The following is a 22,247-nucleotide window of genomic DNA, read 5'->3' on the forward strand; positions in this document are numbered from 1 at the left end:
CATTCCTTGTTGGTAGTCTGAGATCCCAGAGGCTGAATGGACAATAGAGGCGGCTCTTCCTTTTCACTGTGCTCTCCAGGGCAGGGCTGGGATCCAAAGATTAGATCAAGAGAAGCTTACATATGCGACTGACAACACCATACTTGTCCTAAGAATAAGGATTTCAATTGGCAAGGGCTTCTCTACAGTGCTACTTCAAAATGTTAAGTGATTTCATGCTAGCAAAAGGTACCAACTTCCAGCCTGGAATAATAAAATCCTCTATTTACGCACAGCACAGGCAGGAGCAGAGCAGGCAGCCCCTCCCCAACCTGGGATTCTCAAGCTATCTCAGCTCAGTCATAATGGACCATTTCTGGGGGATGGGAGAGGGAGTTCAGCTTCCCTGCCCCAGTCATGCAGATGCTGAACTTCATGCATATAAGCAATCCCATGGCCTTTAATGGGACTAATCAGATGTGTTAACTGTCTGCATAAGGAGCCCATGATTGTTTCACTGTTACCTTGTCCTCACCCTCATTTGTTTGTCCATCTCCACCTGTTTCCCATCTGGGTTGTCAGGTCGCTGGAGAAAGAGACTCTTTAGTGTATGTGTGTCCAGTGTATAGCACAATACACACAATCCAGTCCTTACTATCTCTTCTGCTACTGCTGGTAAAATGCACAATGCAGATGGTGGTTGTTCAAACTTTATTTAATGGGAGGCAGTGTAGCCTAGGGGACAGAGCACTGAGCAGGGTCTCAGGAGAGCTGGGAATAGAACCCAGGTTTCCTGCCACCAGCACACTGAGTGACCTCGAGCATGTCACTGTCCCTTGCTATGCCTCCATTTCGCCATCTTCAAACTGGGGGCAATAAGACCCACTTCCTTTAGAAAGCATTTTGAGATCTACTGATGAAAAGTGCTATTATAAGAGCTAGGTATTAATTTAAATAAAGCTAACAAGTGAATGCACAATTTAGCTAAAAATACACACATCCCACTTTAGTAGTAGTAGTAATAAGCATTTAATAAATGACAGAGCTATAGATAAATTGTATTTATTAGCAGCTTTGACTGCCTCAGCTGAACTCTGCCCCAATCCATGAGAACTTTAATATTCAACTTCTCTGAGCAGCTTTCAAAGAGCCATTATATTTTTGAAGAAAAAAATTAATGTAACCCTTCTGCCCGTCAGAGCCCTGACATCTGGTGGTGAGGTGTGGCAAGTTGTGGAAAAGAACTTCAGGGGCCGATCTCATTTGCATAGGCACACCCACCACGCCTAGAATGAGATCATAGCTGCCCAAATGGTCACTTTGGCTGCTGTGGGATCCCCAGTGTCTCTGTTATTGGGGCAGGAAGAATAAATTATTACCCTGATTATGGGAACTGTGCTTGGAACTGTACGTGGCCTTGTAGTGAGTGCTTCTATTTTATCAGGATCAGTACTCACACCCTCTTGGGACACAATGTGACCCACATACTTCACTGAGGTTCTGCAGAACTGGCATTTGTCAATTGAAAGCTTCAGACCATAATCCTCCAACCTATCAAGCACTTTAAGAAGTCTTTCTTCATGCTCCTCTAAGGTTCTTCCAAACACAATCAGGTCATCCAAATAAACTAACGCAGTAAATTCATGTCTCCCACAACTTTCTCCATGAGACGTTGAAAGGTGGCAGGTGCTCCAGAAATCCCTTGGGGCATGCGTTCGAACTGATAAAACCCTAATGGGCAGATGAAGGCTGTCTTCTCCTTATCTTCTTCTCCCAGAGGGATCTGGTAGTATCCACTTCGAAGATCCAACACAGAGAACCACTGGCTTCCCAGCAAACAGTCTAAGGCATCTCGCACTCGAGGCATAGTGTACTGGTCGACCACAGTACGGCTGTTTAGGGTGCAGTAGTCAATACACATCCGGATTTTCCCATTCTTTTTACGGACTACCACAATGGGTGAGGCGTATGGGCTGCGGGACTCTGTAATGATGCCATTTGCAGCCAGCTCCTGAAGATGATGTCGCACATCTTCCATCTCAGAGAGAGCAATCTTCCTAGATCTCTCCCTGAAAGGTCGAGAGTCATGTAGTCCGATATTGTGCTCTACTCCTTTTGCACATCCCACTCATGCAGTGAGAACACCTTGGATCTTTCACAAAGTTTCTTCCTCAGGCGATCTTTCCAGTCCTCGGACACTGGTGAATCTCCAAAGTCAAACTTTGCTGGGTCTATTGTCGAAACTTGAGTTTCACACTGGGGTTTTACAATCGACTCAGGCTCAAAGAGGTCTGCTATCTTTTGTCCTTGCTTCACAACATCATCACGACTCGTTTCATTAGCAATCAGTATAGTCACCCTTTCCTAGGCTTCAGCAGGTAGGGTTATGACTCCACTGGGGACCAGCACTCCTTCAGGGAGCTCTCCTCCCATCGGCTGCTCTATCATTGCTAATGTCCGTTTACTGCCTTTCAGACAGGTACTCATGACAAGCACTTCTTGCTCCATCCTTGCAGGCACTACTAAGGGGGTTGTGCCCGTGTACGTCAGTGCCCCAAGCGGTAGCTCAGATGTGTCCCTTTTAGCGCTCTCAATTTTCCTATAGGCTTCAGCACAAAGTGTATGGATCATCAGGGTATTCAGGTATTGGTCCCCAACCCGCCTTCTGCAGTAATCCGCGAGTACCTTGAAGAGACTGGAGTTGGTCCCTATCAGCACAGACACATCAGAAGTCCCTTTAGGGTCAGGGCATATTAAGGCAGCTGTGTCTACCTCTTCTCTTACCCCAGCAACCTCCTCTGGGAATTCCAGGTGCACTATGACATACCCTTGGTAGGGGTATTCATCCATGCTGAGGCCACACAGGCCAAGGCCAGTCAGTGGCTGTATAGGCAGGTGCCTAAGCATCTGTTGGTAGAATGACTGAAATATAATAGTCACTTGAGATCCAGTGTCAAGCACTGCTTTACACTCCACCCCTTCGATCCTCACCATGACCTCTGCTCGAGGCCCTATCAGTCCTGCAGGGATCCCAGCTGGACAGTCTTTTCTGGGGGAATCTTCAAATCCTGCAGACCTGGGGGGTCCCCGTCCCCAGACTCTCTGGCAGCTACCGGATCTCTCCCAACTGATCCTCAGCTTTCCATACACTAAGGAGGGGTTTTCTTCATTACGGCACTTGGCAGCACTGTGTCCATCCTGACCACATCGGTAGCAGAAGAATTGACCTTTCCCCCTTCGCCTGGGGGGGATGGTGGCTCTAAGTGCGGGCTTCTCAATCGCCACAGTTTGAGGCTTCTTATTCCTGGAAGTCTTAACTCGGTCAACGGTACTTTGCAGCTCAGCTATCCGTTCCATCAGGACCTGCATTTGTTGGGCAAGTTCCTCTCTGGTGCTCACCATCAGTACACTGGCCGTTTGCAGTGGTGTTGTGCTGGCTGGCTCCGATGTTTGGGCTTCCCAAAACTCACTGGCAGCCTGCCTTTCTTCCTCCTCTCTGACCTCTTTTATCAGCTGGGAGTAACTTGGGGGATGTTCCCGTCGTTCTCTTAGCTGGAGATGAAGTAGAATCGGGTTCTGATACTGAGTTCCTCTTACAATTTGAGCCAGTCTGGTCTGATCCATCTGCTCAGCAGTCACTGCTCCCCTCATGACAGCTCTCTGAAGCAGTCTCTCCAGCCTCTGTATGTAGGCTGAAGCCTTCTCGCCCTTTTGTTGTCGGGAATTAAGGAACTTACAGTAGCTGTCTTCAGGGCCCTCTACGCTCCCAAAGTTGTGTTCAAGGGCCTCTAGGCAGTCCTTCACACTGACCCCAGGGTCAATGAGCTTCAGGGTGCGAATCACATCTAATGCTGGGCCGCCAAGGCTCTCTATAAGGCATCTTCGCTTTTCTGCATCTGGTACGGCCCACTCTTGCAGCATTTCAGTGGTATGCTCTAACCAGGGTTCAAAGTCCTCCTCCCCAGCAAATAATCTTAACTTACAACAAGAGTCTGACTCAGCATGGGGCAGCACAACCTTTTCCAATGTTTGCCCCAGAGCTTTTGTCCAATCATCAGCCGAGGCTGCAGCCTCTGAGCTAGAAGCTGCTGAACCAGGGCCCAACAAACCTGACATATTAGCCATTATACAAACAGTAATTTCCTCAAAATATAAGCACAAACAAAAAAAATATAAATTGTTTCCCAATGTAGTGGATCACTCAACAGGTGCTTGCGAGGGGTACTGACCCATGCGATCCCGGACGAGCCCCCAAAAATGTAACCCTTCTGCCCATCAGAGTTGGCAGCAACAAGGGCCGGGTTCAATATCTAGGGGATCCATTCCAATAACACAATGCAAACTGGCTCAAGCCCCCACCCAGTGACCTGGGACAAATATATACCACCCCCACTGGGCGCCTCCAAGAGGCAATACTTCCCCTCTCGCAAGCACATAGTCTGAGTGTAGCAAAAGCCTTTTAATAACAGAGAGAAACAATGTGGCATTATGTTGGGGAAACACCACCAACAGGATTCATAACACAACCCATGAGCAAAAAAAAAACCCACCCCAAGCAAATTGGGGCATGCCCTTTTCCCTTTGGTTCTTGAGTCCAGCAACCCCAAATCACCCAAAGTCCCAAAAGTCCAATGACCCAAACGTCTCTGTCCCTGGTCAGGGCAGCCCCAGAGTTCGAAACTTTATCTGCGGAGCTTTACCTCCCAACCTGGGTGGAGATGGGACGGGGGTAAGAGGCACCTTACATGATCTGAAGCTGGCTGCCCCACAGCTCCATAGCTGCGCTCTGCTCCGCCAGCCGCCCCACGAACTCCTTCGCTCAGCTGCGCTCTGCTCCGCCAGCCGCCCCACGAACTCCTTCGCTCAGCTGCGCTCTGCTCCGCCAGCCGCCCCACGAACTCCTTCGCTCAGCTGCGCTCTGCTCCGCCAGCCGCCCCACGAACTCCTTCACTCAGCTCCGCAGCCCACAAGCAGCTCCTGCCATCCACAAACTGCTCCACGTCAAACTGCTTCACCAGCCTGTCCACAAGGCGCTCCAGCCGTCCCGCAAACTGCTCCACAATATATCTTCAGGCTCCCCCACTACTTAACACAACACTCAGTGATTTCAGCTCTTAGGTGAATTCAGCTTGTAGCAGGGGAGCCCCAGTGCTGGTGCACTGTTAGCCGAAAGTAAGCTCAGCAGCCTATAACCAGACTTCTAATGAAATCAAAATTAGCTCTGATATTCCCCAGTGGAGAGAGGAGGAAGTGCAATTAGCATATAAGGCCCTAACCAAGGGGCCCCTGCCACCAAGTATTAATACTTGTCCCCAGCCTCTCTCCATTCACAGAGTTTTGGAACCCATGACCCTTGCCTAGCGAGTGCTACTTAGTTGATGGTGAATCCCTCCATCATAACAAAAGGCCATGTACAGTTCCAAGCACAGTTCCCATAATCAGGGTAATAACAATTTATTCTTCCTGCCCCAATAACAGAGACACTGGGGATCCCACAGCAGCCAAAGTGACCATTTGGGCAGCTATGGTCTCATTCTAGGCGGGGTGGGTGTGCCTATGCAAATGAGATCGGCCCCTGAAGTTCTTTTCCACAACTTGCCACACCTCACCACCAGATGTCAGGGTGGAGCTCATCCTGACACTGCTTACACCAATAAAACCTGCCAGATAAATATTTACTGTCTTTCTCAAGGGTGGAATTTCTCTGCCAAAATTAAACTGGTCTATGGCCCAGGATGGGCAATATTCAGTCCAAGATTAACTTCAGTAGCAGGAAAATTGGTTGAAATTATAGTAAGGAACAGAGTTATTAGACACTTAGATGAACACAAAATGTTGGGGAAGAGTCAACACAGTTTTTGTAAAGGGAAATCATGCCTTACCAATTTATCAGAATTCTTTGAGGTGGTCAACCACTATGTTAAAAAGGGTGATCCAGTGGATATAGTGTCAAAGGCTTTCTGAAAGTCCAAGTCCAAGGTCCCACACTCAAGGCTCTTAAGCAAAGTAAGGAGCCCTGGGATAAGACAGAAGGTTCTCTCATGGATCAGAAACTGGTTGGTATAACGGGGTCTCCCAGGCATCTGTACTGGGACCAGTGTTGTTCAACATATTCATTTATGATCTGGAAAAAGGGGTAAATAGTGAGGTAGCAAAGTCTGCAGATGATACACAATTACTCAACCTAGATAAGTCCAAAGCAGCCTGCAAAGAGTTATAAAGGGATATCATAAAACTGAATGACTAGGCAACAAACTGGCAGGCGAAATTCAACATTGATAAATGCAAAGTAGGGCATGTTTGGAAAACACAATCCAACTATACGTACAAAATGATGGGGTCTACGTAGCTGTTACCACTCAAGAAAGAGATCGTGAAGTCATTGTGCATAGTTTTCTGAAAACATTTGCTCAGTGTGAAGCTGCAGTCAAAAAAGCCAACAATGTTAGCAACCATTAGGAAAAGAATAAATAAAAAGACAGAAAATATCATGCAACTATATAAATCCATGACATGCCCACACCTTGAATATTGTGTGCAGTTCCGGTCACCTCATCTCAAAAGATATATTGGAATTGGAAAAGGTAAAGAGAAGGGCAACAAAAATGATTAGAGCTATGGAACAGCTTTCATATGAGGAGAGATTAAAAAACAGACTAGTCATCTTGGAAAAGAGACTGCTATGGGGGGACATGATAGAGCTGGGAATGGGCGACAGGGGATGGATCACTTGATGATGATTACCTGTTCTGTTCATTCCCTTGGGCACCTGGTATTGGCCACTGTCAGAAGACCGGATGCTGGCTTAGATGGACCTTTGGTCTGACCCAGTATGACTGTTCTTATGTTAGGTCTATAAAGTCATGAATGGTGCAGAGAAAGTGAATACTTTACTCCTTCACATAATACAAGAACCAGGGGGTCACACAATGAAATTAATAGGCAACCGTTGGGTTTTTTTAAAAAAGGAAGTGCTACTTCACACAAGGTAGAGTCAGCCTCTGGAACTTGTTGCCATGGGATGTTGTGAAAGCCAAAAGTATAAATGAAATAAAAAAGTTTATGAAGGACAGGTCCATCAGTGGCTATTAGCCAAGACCGTCAGGGATGCAACTCCATGCGCTGGGTGGCCCTAGGCATCTGCCTGAGAGATGCTGGGACTGAACCACAGGGAATGGATTTCTTGATGATTGCCCTATTCATTCTCTTTGAAGCACCTGGCATTGGCCATTGTCGGAAGACAGGATACTAGGCTAGATGGACCTTTGGTATTGCTATTCTTATGTTCTTAGGCCCACTGCCAGGTATAAGGTCTGACATCTTGCTACCCATCAGAGCTCAATAGCAGAAAACCGGGAATGCTTCCAACCCAGCTGTAGAGGAGAATCACTTCCAGGCCTGCAGCCCTCGCCTTCCCAGCAGTGGCTGGAGGCAGAGGGAATGGCACATAGCCATGGAGCACAGAGTTGCTGGGGAGCCCCAGTGGCGGGTGCCCGACGGCTGAGGCGCCTCTGGACAGCCAGTGACTGGAGCCCAGGGGTGGCCAGTGAGTCCATGCCCCTAACTAAAGACGTGTGGCTTCCAGGGGGGCTGTGCGGGCCCGTCACAAAGCATTGCCCTGTCCCCATCTCCGCGGGCGCTGATCCCGCCCCCGGCGCCCCTGCCTGCAGGCTGGGTGGTGCCCCGGGCTTTGGCCCCGAAGGGCAGGGGCTGCAGCAGAGCTCGGTAGGCGCCGGGGGAGAGGCGCCGGACCAAGCCCGCCCCCAGCCGCGGCTCCACCAGCGGGGCGGGCGCCGGCCGCGGCCAGGTGAGGCGGCCCCGCCCCGCCCCGCCCCGTCTCCCGGCCCCGGCGGCAGCGGGTGAGCGGCGAGCATGGCGGACTCCCAGCTGATCTGCCTGGACGACACGCACGTGAACGAGAAGGTGACCGAGGCCCAGGCCAGGTTCTACTACAGCGAGGAGCAGCGCCGGGCGCTGGAGGTGCTGGTCGCCCAGGGCGAGCCGGCCTACCGGGAGCGGCTGCAGCAGGGGCAGCTGCGGGACTTCCTCTCCAGCCGCGAGCTGCGAGCCCTGCCGGCCGGCTGGCGCGGCTACGATGCGCACCTGGAGGGCGGCGGGGCCGGCGGCGAGGGCGTCTCGCTGGCCTACTGGCCGGAGTGCTCCGACACCGAGGTGCCGCCGCTGGACTTGGGCTGGACGGACAAGAACTTCTACCGGGGCATCAGCCGGGTGAGTCTCTTCACCCACCCCTGGAAGGAGGAGAGCGCGCCGCACCTCAAGCAGATCATTCGGGAGATGATCCAGCAGGCACAGAGGGTAGGTGTGTCCCCTCCCCGGTTCACTTCATCACCCCGGAGCACCGCGAGGGGGCCCTTCCCCCTGCGGGCTGCGGCACTCACACGCCCCCACCGCCCCCTGGTGCTCAGTCCGCTGGGGAAGCGGATCTGCTCGGTGGCTTGTTTCCACTGAGCTCCTCCTTTCAGAGGGCCGCAGCGCTTAACTTTGTCATCCGCTGAGCCACTTTTCTTGCACGTCCTGTGAAGAGCGTGATTGCTGCAGGGACAGGCGCTGTCCTATAGAGCTTCACTGTAAAGGATTCTGGGAGGCCTCTGGGAAGGAGCTGGCATACAGTGCTTGAACTTGAGGGTCATCATGGATGGAAAAAGTAGAGGAGAAAACACCCCAACAATAAATCGATTTTCTTTCCTTGCTGTGTCAAATAGGAGACAGTTAGTTATGGGCCCCCAAGATCTATAACCCACTAATGTCCTATCCAGCATCTCATTGTATTCAGTCACTTTACTGTTAATCAAAAAATAAGTTTTGCCAAAGTGACTCCATCAAGAATCTATATCCAGGACTGGATACCCCATTGTTAATGGGGTTTTATATCAGCTGCCCATTTTGTACTGTCAGTTTGAGTCAGTGGCTCAGACAATCACATATTTAGAGTCTCTTTCAATTCTCTCTCTCTCTCATATGTAGGTAAAACTATTTAAACTCTGTAAATTTAGATAGATTCGTTTCTTGATGGATTTCTAAATCTATAGTTTAGTGGTTGAATGCTCTCTTAATCCAGTCTTGATTGCTAAACAGTTGGATTTGAGACAACATATAGCTGTATTTATCTTTTGGGGGCAGAGAACTGTTGTTAATGTTCTCTGCCAAGAAGACAAACCAATAGGAAGATTCCAAAAGTTTGCATGGAACATGGATGTATCAAGAGTATTTCTCTTGTCAGCTGAGCTGAGGCTTCCAGGAAAGAGATCCCACTTAAAATGGCTTCTCTTCTTGCACAGGTTTCCTTTGGTGTTGGCACTTTCAAACATGTCAAATCGGGAGGCTACTTGATCCCTCCCCTTCCCTGCTGCTTTTCTGTGGGTAATGGGTGCCGTTTGGGTCTCCCCATATACACATATCTCTCGCAAAGATTTTCACAATGAATCTGCTATGTGAGACAGGATATGAAGCAGTTTTCTGAAAAGATTCCCTCTTCAAACTACATATTCCCCTTCTTCCCCCACTCTGAATAATGAAGGCCTGATTAATTGTTCACCTGCACCTTGTGTAGTCACATATCAATGCAAAGTGGCTGTGAAATGTTTGTATTCTGAGTTAGTAGCATTTTACATCTATTTTGCACTTTGCACTGGTGTAAATGTCTAGACAAGGGGCAGGGTGGTGAGGAATTGGGCTGTTTCAGCCTCTGTACCTGAAGGCCAAAAGTGGCTAAAAGTTGTTGGGGGTTTTTTTTGTTTTGCTGACTTGGACAAACTGAAAACCCTGTGCTCCTCCCAATGCAAAGGTGATTGCATGGACATTTAATGGCCCTGTCTAGATAAACCTGCCTGTCATGCTCATGTGAACTGACCTAGAGAATATTGTTGTAGCCATGTTGGTCCAGGATCTTAGAGACAGAGTGGGTGAAGTAATATTTTTTTTATTGGACCACTTTCTGTTGGTTACAGAGAAAAGCTTTCGAGCTACACGGAGCTCTTCTTCAGGTCTGGGAAAGGTCAGGTCAGCTAAATACATGGTGGAACAGCTTGCTTAGATACCCCAAGAGAACCTGCTTCAATACGGGGGGGGGGGGGACATCTGTCACCCCTATTTGTCACCCTCCACCCCACCCTAGAACCCATATAGGGTATCACTAAACTATTACAATCCATACTCAATGGGGACCACATCCTGAAAGAAATGTTTCCTAACCCCTCCCCCATCGCCTCCCCCTTCTAGCCTTCTAACAACTCACCAAGCTTCTCAGACACAAGCTCATCACAGACCAGGAACCATGAGCTCAAAGCACCTTGCCAGAACATCTGCAGGTTTTGCATCTGTTATATCTACACCGCTACAATGACCATTACCCCCCCCCCATCACACCTTTCAAGATCCGTGGGTCCTACATGTGTCTATCGTAACATGTGGTGTACCTCAAGCAGTGCACTAAATGCCCCCCAAACAGCTATGTGGATAAAACCAGATAATCACTATGCTCTCAAATGAACTCGCACAGAAAAATGATAAAAGATTAACATATCAATTACCAATGGGCGAACACTTTTCACAAAACGAGCGCTCCATATCTGACCCCCTCAGTCCTTGTCCTCAAAGGAAACCTGCACAAGGCCTTCAAAAGAGGGGCCTGGGAGCTTAAATTTGTAACTTTGCTAGACACTAAAAATCATGGTCTTAGGGGCAGCTTCTTTCTCCCCTTGCAGAGGGGGGCTGAGCAGGTGTTGATAACACATGGCACATTTCTAAGGCTTATCAGTGTTTTACAAAGATTAATAAATGAAGCCTCCTCGCCACTGTGAGGTAGCCTAGTATTGTCTTGCCAACCCTCTACATGTCCGCGAAGAGTCAGGCACACCTGTGGAACTACAGAAATAACTAGCCCCATGTTATAGATAAAGATGGTGGGAAACTGTGGTGGGGGGTAGCCCCGCATACTCTGAATTGCTCTTTGTCACTTTTCCAGGTAATCTAGGGAGATCATCACCAGGTAACCCTGTCTGCATCTTCCCTATGGCACAGTCATTGCCAATTTGTAAACCGTGATACGCTATTTGTGCCAGCATTACAAACATCCTGGAGCAAGTGCCACATGGTGAGCATTTGTCACCTATTTTCAGAAAATTTCAGGGCCGTCATTTGTTTTCATGAGTATATCCCATTCCTACAGTTTGCAGGGGAACCAGGGCCCAGCATTTATTTGAGAAACCAAGGCATCATTTTTGTGACATTATTTTGTTTACCAAGGCAAATGTAAACAGGTGACAGTCCCCACCTAGGCTTGATGTAGCCCAGCCAGAAAAGGGACTGCTCATCACAAGAAGAGGGGTGGAATGTAATAAAGACTTCTGCCCAGAGTGCTGGAGGAAGAGATGATCTGCAGGAGGTGCAGAATGTTTCTCTCTCGCTGTTTGTTCTTGGTCTTGGGGCAATTACTGTGGAGCTGGGAGTATTTTGCCCTCCCCCTGCCACTGTTTTAGTCTAGCTTCACCTTTGCACCAGGAACTCAAGCCCAGATCCTATCTGATGACAGGGCAGTGTTCTGCCACTTGCTGGCCATATTTGGCCCTATGTCACAGAGGTGGTTGTGTGTGTGTGTAGCTTATTCACTCTCTGATCACCTGTGGCAAATACGTGAAGCTAAGTATGCTGGAAGCTGTCTGTCGTTTAAGAACAGAACGGGTCTGGTGGAGCAATGGTCTTTGGCAGTGGTAAGTCCCTGTCTGTATGGTGAGAGTCTGCTGTGGCATGGTTTGGAGCATACAAGGGCAATCTCTTTCCCAGATTCAATTTGCCTCTCTAGTGAGGATTATTCACCCCGCTGTAGTTACTACCCCTTGAAGCCTGAGTTGGACCTCTTCCAACCTTCAGCTGAAGGAAAGGAGCTCTTCTCTGCACTGAGCTGGGAACCATACTGCCTGATTGGGTTGAAAAAGAGTTTAAAATAGTTTCATGCTACCTCTGTTTAACACAATACTGCTGGCCATTGTGAACGGCGCCCATGGAATTTAAACTTTATTCAGACAACTCTGTTCCCAGCCTGTAGTGCAGAGCGCCTCTCACTGCCCAAGTTTACATGCCTGCCATAAATGAATGAGACCAGCCTCCTGTGGTGATTCATTCACAGCCTTCCAAAGGCTGGGGAAAGTCTTTCAGGAGAAAGAGGCAAGTTGGGACTTGATATTTCTAGTGTTTTAAAACGGGAGAATAGGGTAGGGTGTAGACCACAGAGAAAAGCCCTTTGAGATCACCTTCCCATATTGTAAAGGGTGCCAACAATCTTCTTGCTTTGTAATTTCCTGTAACCACTGACTGTTCAGGCTTTTGTGAGTTTAACAGCATGTTAACGTAGTCTTTTGCTTTTTTTTAAATAAATTTTGTGTTTGGAAAAATGTATCCTGTTGGGCATTCAAAGTGAAAGGGGGTGGGGAGGATTTTTGTAGCACCAACAAACGCAGAACTGAATGCCAGACCATCTCTGTTGTTATAAATATGAGCAGGTGTGTTTGAACCCCCTAGGTCAGATATAGAAATGCATTTCTTGTGAACCCAGCCCAGGTAGGAGAATTCTTAAGGGAATCTGTGGAACAGAAAAACAAAATCCCACTTCTCCCCACACCCTTAGTATTCTGTCTCCTCTGCCCACAATTTCTCTGGCCCCTTGTGCTGAGCAGGTGAACCTTGGTTTTCCAGGGTCTCTTCACATGTAGGTAAATCACTGTGAGACAAACATGGTGGAGAGGCCTCACAGTGGAGGTGAAAACCGGGCAGCTGGCTGTGTTGTTCTTCATGCCTCTGATTAATATGCAGCATTCCCTGGAAATGACAAGAGAGCTCCCAACAAGAACTAACAAACTCTTTCCTTGTACATGTGCAGGCTCTGGGAGCCATGCCAGGAAATAATGAGATTACTGAATTGTGTTCAGACATGTGTTTCTCTCGCGCTTTAGTTTGCCTTGAGTATACTCTCTACCCAGCTGGCCTGGCACCCAGACCCTTTTGTTTTATATTAGGAGTGAGATGGGGACATGCAAACACACTATCTCTAATACTGTATTTTACTTGCCTCTCTTTCTGCCCGATCCTTGCTTCCAGATCATTGCGGTGGTAATGGATCTGTTTACAGACCGGGACATCTTCCAAGATATTGTGGACGCAGCATACAAGTGCCGGATCCCAGTCTATATAATCCTGGATGAGGAGGGTGTGAAGTTCTTCCTGGAGATGTGCAAGTGTATGAATCTCAGTAGCTTCCAGATCCAGGTAATATACTGTGGTACAATGGAGGCCATGTCAACGGTACAGATGTTCCGGTGTAATGCCCAGGTGTAGACACTTGCTACGTCAACAGAAGGGGATTTATTTGTCAATATAGCTCATTTTTTTTCAAGAAGCAGTAGCTAGGTTGACTGAAGAATTTGTCCTTCGACTTAGCCATGTTTACACCGGAGGTTAGGCCAACCTAACTATGGTGTTATGGGTGTAAAATTTTTCACAGCTCTGAATGATGGAGCCTGGTCGATTTAACTTTTCATTATAGATCAGGCCAGAGCTTAAAGGGCCTTTGTGTCTCCAACAAGGGGCTGAGCTGCTGCAGTTCTGGGGTGGATCAGAGACTGTTTGGATGGATAGCTGAGTCCCTTCTAGTTGCAATGTGCTCTGGTTGGCAGAGGGGAGTTGGGGACAGGAGCCATATTGGAAAGCAGGAGAGTAAGAAAATGGTTCTCTGGTGCTGAGTGGAGAAGGAGAAGACAGAGGAATGACCTTGGGGGGGGGGGGGAGCCCAGAGTAGGAAGGGGCCTGAGGAGGGTTTGTGGCTGACTGACTTAAGCATCCCTGATTGGAGAGAACTTTGTCATGGAGAATCATGTGCCTCTGGAGCAGGGATTCCAACTAATCTAGAACCGAAAGGTCTGTCATTCTCTGACTATTATTTGGGCCTGTCGATTTTGTTTGTCTGAATGTTATCTAATTCTGTCTCGTTACTTTACTGAACTCACTTCTATTATCTCTGCCAGACTGGGACTAAAGTTCCCTGCTAATTTTGTGACCCCAATGTGTGAGTGAGTGTTTTTCCTGGGTGCAGGCATTGCATGGGAGGTACCCCGGAGGCTCTCCCAATGGGAGTGCCTGCAGAGCTTGCCTCCAGGGTTTGTGGGTAGAGGTCACTAATTTTTGTGCACCACTGCTCAGGCCTATATGCACCAAGACGGTGTCAGTTACAGTATGTTCATGTACCAGTGTCACAGAACTGGAATAAAGGTCTAGGTCTAGTCTACCTGATGAGGAATAGTGTGTGGGCAGTAGGAAAATTTTCACATTAAAGAGAGAGAGAGACAGACAGGTCCCCTTCATGTATATACCATAACCTGCTGTGAGGCCATGACCAGCCTGCTTTGATTCCTAGCAGGAAATCGCTGGTCATTGCTCAGGGTGAAAACCAGGTCTCCTGTGGTTGAAGTAACTGCAAAGCAAATTCAAATACAAAGAATATGGTTTCCTGAAGCCTGAGAGTGGTAGATAAAAACAAGGCTTCTGCAACCAGAGGTTTCTAAATGGATACAAACTGGAGGGTTGAGTCTAGCTGAGGTCTAGGCTTGTCCTCTGCTTTCTTTTTTCAAAAAATGTGTAATGGCTACACTCCCCTTTTATACTTAGCTTCCTGCTGCCATTGGGGGAGACTTCAGTTCTTGAGTTCACCCTTATTCCCCCATGAATGGGCTTCACTGCCAGTCTTGCAATGAAGTCAGACTTCTGATCTCCTTCTCAGGGATAGTAGTTTTTACTTTCACCCAGCTAAATAGCAGGTAGCCATATCAGCTTTTGCTGGGTTTTCCTCAGATCTTACAGGTTAAGCAGAATCAAGCTAGATCAGCACTGGAATGCGAGACCTCCAAGGAACACACAGGTTCTGCAAGAAGTGGTGGTGCCGATGACTGAATATATGGTACTTTCCCCTGTGTTCACATTGAACTAAGGTCCTAACACGGTAATAAGGGGGTGGTCTGCTGCTGGAAGTGCCATCTTCCAAGTGAGCTGTAACACCGAGATACTGATTAGTTGCAATCGTTAAATGATCCCATAGCACTCTGATTTTTCTTTTTTTTTTAACTCTTAAGAAATGTTCTGGCCGTATTTTAATTTAGGAAATTACACTCTGCTTCAACTGGATATCGTATTCTTTCTCTTAGGGTACATCTACATTTGAGCTGGGAGGTGTGATTCCTAGCTTAGCACCTAAAAATAGCAGTGTGTCCACAGCAGCTAAGGCGAGTCGCCTAAGTACATACCCAGGGAGTTTGACAAGATTGTACTTGGGGCAGCTAACTTGAGAGGCCATCTAGGGTGATGCAGACACACTGCTATTTTTAGGTGATAGCTTGAGCAGAGCTAGCATGGATACGTCTGTGCAAGCTGGGAATCACACCTCCCAGCTCAAATGTAGACATGCCCTTAAGCTATTTAATAGCATAGTAGTGCTCCGTCCTAGAGGTGAGTACATTTCAGTGGAGGGATACTGTTCCCTCTGTATAGTTTATTTATCAATCTTTAAATACCCTGAGATCTTTCAGGGTAAGAGACGTTATAGAAATATATGTTTTTGGAGATAATTGATGTGGTATACTCACAACATCGCATGTTATTTGTGTTTTCTGCACATGAAGCCATATCGATATAGCTTTGTCTCCACACTGTTACAGGGTATTTGGGTGATTTTTGTTGTTGTTGTAATTTTCTACTCCCTCTGTGCACATGTAAAGAGTCATTTTTAGATCACAGTAATTAAAAGAAAATCAAATTTGAATTCTTTTTACCAAAAGCAGGAAATGCAATGTGCAAATCCAGTGAAAACTCCACTTGCTAAATACTGTTGTAACATGGCTGGCTGTGTGCTCACACAGACTGCTCTAGTCAGATTGCTTCCTGGTAAAAAAAAAAAAAAAGTCACATAACCTCTTGTACCTTTTTCTGACTGATGTGAAAAAATGAGGTCATTCTGTTTGCAGATCATGGGCTATTGACTAGCATACAGCAAAATCCAGGTTGGTTAAATAGGAAAAGATCTTCAGTGGAAAACCAGATGGATAAAAATGTTATAATAAACACCGGAGAGGACACCCTTCTTCTGGTGTGTTCTCCCTGACCTGCATTCAGCATTCCACGCACATGACTCACTATGAGGCCTTGAGCAAGTCACTTTGACTTTCTCAGGTCCCCCATCCATGACATAGAGTAGTAATACTTATGGGGTATTGTGGTGGTTAATTAGCTAATGTCTGCACAGCACTTCAAACATACAAGTAGTAGATGATTGCAAGTATTCTAATTTATTATTAGTCAGAATTTGTACTGACACTGCAGCATTTCTATTGAACAAATACAACCGATATGATGAAGAGATTAAAAATTACATATTATATTCAGAAAACTAGGATTTTAAAAGAATTCTGGATTTCTTTGGTCACAGTAAGTTCACCTATGGCTGGAAATCCAGACTGGTACAGCCAGGGCCACGTGGTTCTTTAACCATATGACATAGGTCAAAACAGCATAGCACTTGTTTGTTGTTGTACTGTTCTTGTATGTTATGTGCAGATAGATATCTGACACTTAAAGGCATATAGCCTTAAGTCAGCATTTTTCTAGTCTACTTAGGACATTAGTACAACTGACCCTTATACCACCAAATCTCTCAAAGAGGATTCTGTGGTCTGTCATGCCCTCTGATCTCTTTGCACTGGCCAGAATCCTTCCCAATCCACTGGTAAGGAGACGAGTTCTCCTCTTACTGTAGCAGGAGGAGACTAGGAAACCTCCATTATGGAAGGCCAGCGGAATCTCTCCTACTGGAATGTTCCAGAAAATTGGGATGTTCTCTCCTCTTGTTGTCTCTGATAGTAAAATTGTCCAGACTTTTAATTTGCCTCCGTTTACCAAGCCCTACTTTATCACTATGACAACACAAATGAGACCAGTGCCTGAGGCCCTGACTCAGGTCTCCATTTCAGCCCCTTTAAATTGACACCAGGTGGATCTTCCCGTAGGAGAGTCTCCCTTCCACCATCCTCCCAGCATAGGAATATGCAGGGGTTAGGAGTTTATGCGGCCACAATGCACTGTTCTCTAGCTAGTCTAGACTGGCAGAGTGGCTTATGGGTGATTGGGGGTGTACCCAGAATTTAAAGAGTGCAAAAATGCGACTGTTGATTCACTCCCCCTCCTGGGTGGGTCTCCTGAGGCTGCAGCTCGGAATTGGGGACTGAGGATCATTTTCTTCCCTTAGATTTTGAAAGTTTTGTCCCACCTGCATTTTAGACTTCTCAGTGCTGGGATGAAAAGGAGAATGGGGCAGGCAGAGTTGCAAGCACATTTAACGTATTGGACAGGCCTACAGATTGATGGAGGAGAGTGACTTGTATAGAAAATAAGTGACCAGCTGGGACAGACAGCGGAAGTACATTCTGCCTTGGATTATCCCTTCTGCAACTTTCCTGAGTTCTGTTGGCCAATGTGAAATAAACTCTAGCATTGAGTGAGGTGAGGTGAGATGAGATGAGATGACTGGGTTGGTGGCCCCTGGAGCTGCAGGATTATCTGATTCTCTATATGCATGATTTGTTGTGACTTGTTTTTTCACCTTCCTGTTAGAACATCCGTGTACGTTTTGTGACGGGAGTTGGGTTCTATATGCCATCAGGGAAGATCAAAGGCACCTTGGCCTCCCGGTTCCTGATGGTGGATGGTGAAAAAGTGGCCACTGGGTCCTACAGGTGGGTCACTCACCCAGGATATGCCCATGTTCTTTGTATAAGGTCTACCCCATGCTTTACCTAGGGGAGGTGGGGAGCAGCCTCCTTCTTTTTTTATTCCCTAACAGTTGGTCCAGTCCATTTCCTAGCAAGGCTGCTGTGTCCAGTTGAGCTCTTTGTAGATGTCTGATGTGGGATAGAGAACACAGAACTAACTTTTGAAGGATAAAGTATCCCTGTGTCAACAGAACGTTCCACTGAATGAGAGAATTCCTCCTCCTCACCAGCCAGTGGCCAAATGGGATTCCCCAGCATCCCCTGTGGCCAGTTTGCTATCTAGAAGAGGTTAGCAGGGCAGTATAGAGAGCCCTTCTGCCAATTCAGCAACAGCAGGTTAAGTGTGGTTACCAGTGTCCTTGTCCAGATGGGGGAACTGTACTTTAAGGTGTCACAGCTTTCTCTACGAGATTTGTCCACCTGTACCATAAAGAACAGACTTAAAAATGTATACAGTGCCACTCAAGTGGGTAAGATACTCGTCACATGGTTGCAATGTTGTGTGTTTCTGAATGCTGAGAGTTCAGGGGTGGTCATTTGGGGGTTGGAGAGGTGTCAGGTCTCCCTATCTCCATGCAAAAATCTAACAGTGGCTTCTCTCTGCCAGCTTCACTTGGAGCTCATCCCACATCGACAGAAACATCCTCCTGTTGTTGACGGGGCAGAATGTGGAGATGTTTGATGTCGAGTTTCGTGAGCTCTACGCCATCTCTGAGGAGGTCAATCTCTACAAGGAGCTGAACATTGCTAGCCCTTTTAATTCAGGAGTTGGGATATCGGCGCTTCGCTCCTCCACTGTGTCTCGTAAGATGATCAACCCCAAGTATGGTCTAGTGACAGGGGCTGCCCCTGGTGAAATGTTCTGGGCTTCACGCCAGAGGCAGGAGGCACAGGAGAAACTGGAAAGGAATGAGGAGGAAAGTGAGTCAAAGAAGCGGCTGAATCAGTTTCTGAATGACTTGATCACGGTGGAGCAGGTGCTACCAGAAATTCTGCCACCTCTTGAGAGCTTGGGGAGAGAGAACCGGAGTCCCCAGAGATTGCTCTCCTGGTTCCATCGGGGTCTGAAACATAAGTCCAAATCCAGGGAGTCCATTCGCGACACCAAAAAGGACGAGGAAGCTAGCAGCTCTGTTACCAATGGGGAAACCAATTCCAAGCAGGGTAAGAGGTTTGGCAGCGGCTTTTTCAGCAGGAAAGCTAAACGGTCCCCCGTCATGAAAACTGAGGCCAATTCTTTTGCCAGTGAGGGACCCTCAGGAGAAGAGTTTGTGATCGTGAAGACAGCATGCGAGGACCTGATCAGCTTCAGCCCTGTCAGCATTCGGAGTAGTGTGGGCACCTCAGGTAAACCACCTCCACCACAGTTCCCCTAGGCTCCCCCAGTGCAGGCACATGAGGGTAGTTCCAACCATTTCTTTTCCTCTCTGCCTTAAAATGACACAGAGAGCAACTGAGGCCAATGAAACAAAATCATCTTGCAGGCATTTTTAAGGGGAAATTTTGTGAGACTTGCACTTCTCGTGTGACTTCCTTTGGTGGTCTGGAGGTGAGGAGGGTGAATCTCTCTCTTATTTCCCCATGTAAAAAGGTTCCAGGCACAGGTACTTTGCTCCCCAGCTGGAAGCAGTGTTAGTGGTTCACAGCCATCTTAGGTGCTAGCAGAGAACCTTGTGTTGTACTTCAGGGACCCTTTTGGCAGTGCACAGTTGCACGGACAGGTTTTAGACGTCTCCTACCACCTAACCTACTCATCTTTACTTGACTGGATATAGAGTTACTATGACAAGGTTATGGTGGGAGGGAAAACAGAGTGGGGGAATCCTCCATAATCTACTCCTTTTCCATTCCCCCCCCATCAAACATGGGGGAGATCATCATGGAATTAGAAGCTAGGGAGTTATCGCAACATGGCCATGATCAGTGCTTGCGACATGTCCTTCAGTGGCTTTGTCCAGGTTAGTTTTCAGTGACTCAAGTGAATTCAGAACTGGCAAATCCCCTTCACACTCTAGTTCCTAAAAGGTTTAGATGTTGACAGACTGGAACAAACCTATAGACTATCCAGGCTAGTCCCCCTCTCTGACAGTGACCCATTGTGGATGCTGTGGAGAGAGTTGCAAAACTAGAACATGTCATATAGCAGGGGAATAAATTATGTTAGGACAATGGTCCCCAAACTTTTTCGGTCACCCACACCCCCTGTTACCCAGTCTGCTCACCCACCTTCCCCCGGAGCCATGGTCGGGGCTGGAACTGCGGGTCAGGGGCTGCAGCTGTGGGCAGGGCTGGAGTCGAGCTGGGGGGCGCTCCCTCCCCACCTGCTTGGGGGGGGTGCCCCAGACCCCACTGCAGCCCCTGAATGTTCCTCTGTGCCCCCTTAGGGGTTGTGCCCTACACTTCGGGGACCTTAGGGGAGTAATTTCTTCCTGACCCATCTTAACCAGGGATCATTCTATGCCCAAAAGAATGTGAAATGTGACGTTTAGCGTGGGGGAGGAACGGAGATTTGTTAAGCCTGAAACTGCCATTTTTAAAAAATGGAACGAGACTCCAGAGACCAAGAAAGTGAGGAGGGTATTGGGGAGAAAGATGAGATTAAAAAACTGCCATTGGTTGGATTCTTAGAAATATTTCTGCTGAGAGAGAGAGAAAGAGAGAGAGAGATTTAAATCCCAAAGCTACTTAACACAGATTGAAACAAGATGAGAATAGCCTAGTCTGGGCCACAATAGATCCATTTTGGAGGGCACCCTTAGAATATGGGAAGTTGGGAGTGAGCCCTCCCCTCCCCCATCTCAGGTGACTGCATATTCTCTGCACAGATAGTATATGTTAGATACTCTGCTGGTTCCCTTCCACGGAGGTTGGAAATCTGTAGACTTATTGGAATCAGATGGGTTGATCTAAGGGCTTTCAGTACCCTCTAGTGACAAAACTAGAGAACTGTTGAGTCTGTTTCCCACCTGTCTCTCTAAAGAGGCAATTTAAAGTGATAGAGATCCTATATTTCTAACCCCTGACTCTAGCTGTTGTAAAATAGTTCTCCCACCACCCTGTCACTCCCATATGTTATTTCAAAATGAGGTTGTTACCTTTCTAGGGCATGAGCTGTGTCTTCCTATCAGTACTGTAAGTCAGTGGTTCTCAACCAGGGGCAAATGTATCCCTGGGGGTATTCAGAGGATCCCAGGGGGGTACATCAACTTATCTAGATATTTGCCTAGTTTTACAACAGGCTACATAAAAAGCACTAGCAAAGTCTGCAAACTAAAATTTCATGCAGACAATGACTTATTTATACTGCTCTAAAGACTATACACTGAAATGTAAATACAAGATTTATATTCCAATTCATTTATTTTATAATTATATAGTAAAAATTAGAGCATAAGCAATTTTTCAGTAATAGTGTGGCTGTGACACTTTTTTGTATTTTTATGTCTGATTTTGTAAGCAAATAATTTTTAAGTGAGTTGAAACTTAGGGGTATGCAAGACGACTCAGACTCCTGAAAGGGGTACAGTAGTCTGGAAAGTTTGAGAACCACTGCTGTAAGTCACCTACCACAATTTGGGGTAGTATACGAATAATGAGATGGTAAAAAGAAAACTCACTCAAAGTTTATACTTAGTATTAATTTATAAAGTAAATGCAGCAAAAATCTTAGAAATCTAAAGTCAACAGCGAACTTGGTGGCCATGTGGGCGGCCTACATTTTGAGGGTTTGTTTTTGTTTTGTTTTGTTTTTTTTGGGGGGGGGGGGCGGCGTAAGTAGGGCAGTCACCTTGTGTACAAACTTCCAGGTAGCATTCTGCCGCTGGGCTTTTTTACATCTGCTCTGATTGGCTGGCCTTTTTTTTTTTTTTTTTTGGCGTGGCAGCTGGGAGTGGCTGGCAAAATAGCTAGGGTCACTTCTGCATGTGGGTCTCTTATTTAGGTTTATACAAATAATAAAAAGGTGCTGGTTCAAAAGTGTAGGTGACCTGACACCACAACAGTGGGTGCAAGTGGATCTAAGGGAGTGTGAATATAAGGGTGGAGGAGAGATATAACTTAAGCATTGCCTTAGAATTTGGATCACAGTCTCTGCCCCAAGATGCTTATAGTCAAAGAGCTTGATCTTGCAACCTTCTCTAATCAATGTGGCTACTCCAAGAGTAAGGTTCAGGCCCCAAGGTAACACTTGAGAAGTGGGGACTGGGGGGAAAGAGGAGAACAAGGGGTACGTTAATAAGATCATGTGGTTTCTTTGTTAGTAACAGGCTGCTTGAGAGTTTAATAAAACTTCTTAGGCCTGGATGTGGAGTGGCATTCATGCTTCAAGAAAATGTGAGGCACTTCTTACTACTAAGATAACTTCAGGGCTGGCTTCATTTTAAAACTCCAAGGGTGGCTCGATGTTGGCCTAAGTGAGGAATACTGCAGTGCTGTGTTTGAGGC

At 47.1% G+C, this 22,247-nt stretch overlaps 1 protein-coding gene and 1 long non-coding RNA gene across 3 annotated transcripts in view; one reads left to right on the forward strand and one right to left on the reverse strand.

Annotated features, from left to right (window-relative positions):
- LOC140904508 (uncharacterized) lies at positions 1–8,287 on the reverse strand. Its single transcript, XR_012156542.1, has 3 exons — positions 7,990–8,287; positions 5,862–6,103; positions 1–148 (listed from the first exon to the last, which is right to left on the reverse strand). It is a non-coding gene; the product is annotated as an uncharacterized lncRNA (long non-coding RNA).
- The window catches only part of FAM83F (family with sequence similarity 83 member F), a 22,783-nt gene continuing 8,368 nt past the window's right edge, over positions 7,833–22,247 (forward strand). For both annotated transcript variants that reach the window (XR_012156540.1, XM_073326875.1), the window contains exons 1-4: positions 7,833–8,295; positions 13,093–13,260; positions 17,647–17,768; positions 18,412–19,151. Coding sequence is in view for 1 of the 2 variants with exons in the window: in XM_073326875.1 (XP_073182976.1) it covers positions 7,852–8,295; positions 13,093–13,260; positions 17,647–17,768; positions 18,412–19,151 (1,474 nt within the window). In the remaining variant the exon portion in view is untranslated. The remainder of the gene's footprint in view (positions 8,296–13,092; positions 13,261–17,646; positions 17,769–18,411; positions 19,152–22,247) is intronic.

This window comes from Lepidochelys kempii, chromosome 1 (assembly GCF_965140265.1).
Source record: "Lepidochelys kempii isolate rLepKem1 chromosome 1, rLepKem1.hap2, whole genome shotgun sequence".
Taxonomy (NCBI): Eukaryota; Metazoa; Chordata; order Testudines; family Cheloniidae; genus Lepidochelys; species Lepidochelys kempii.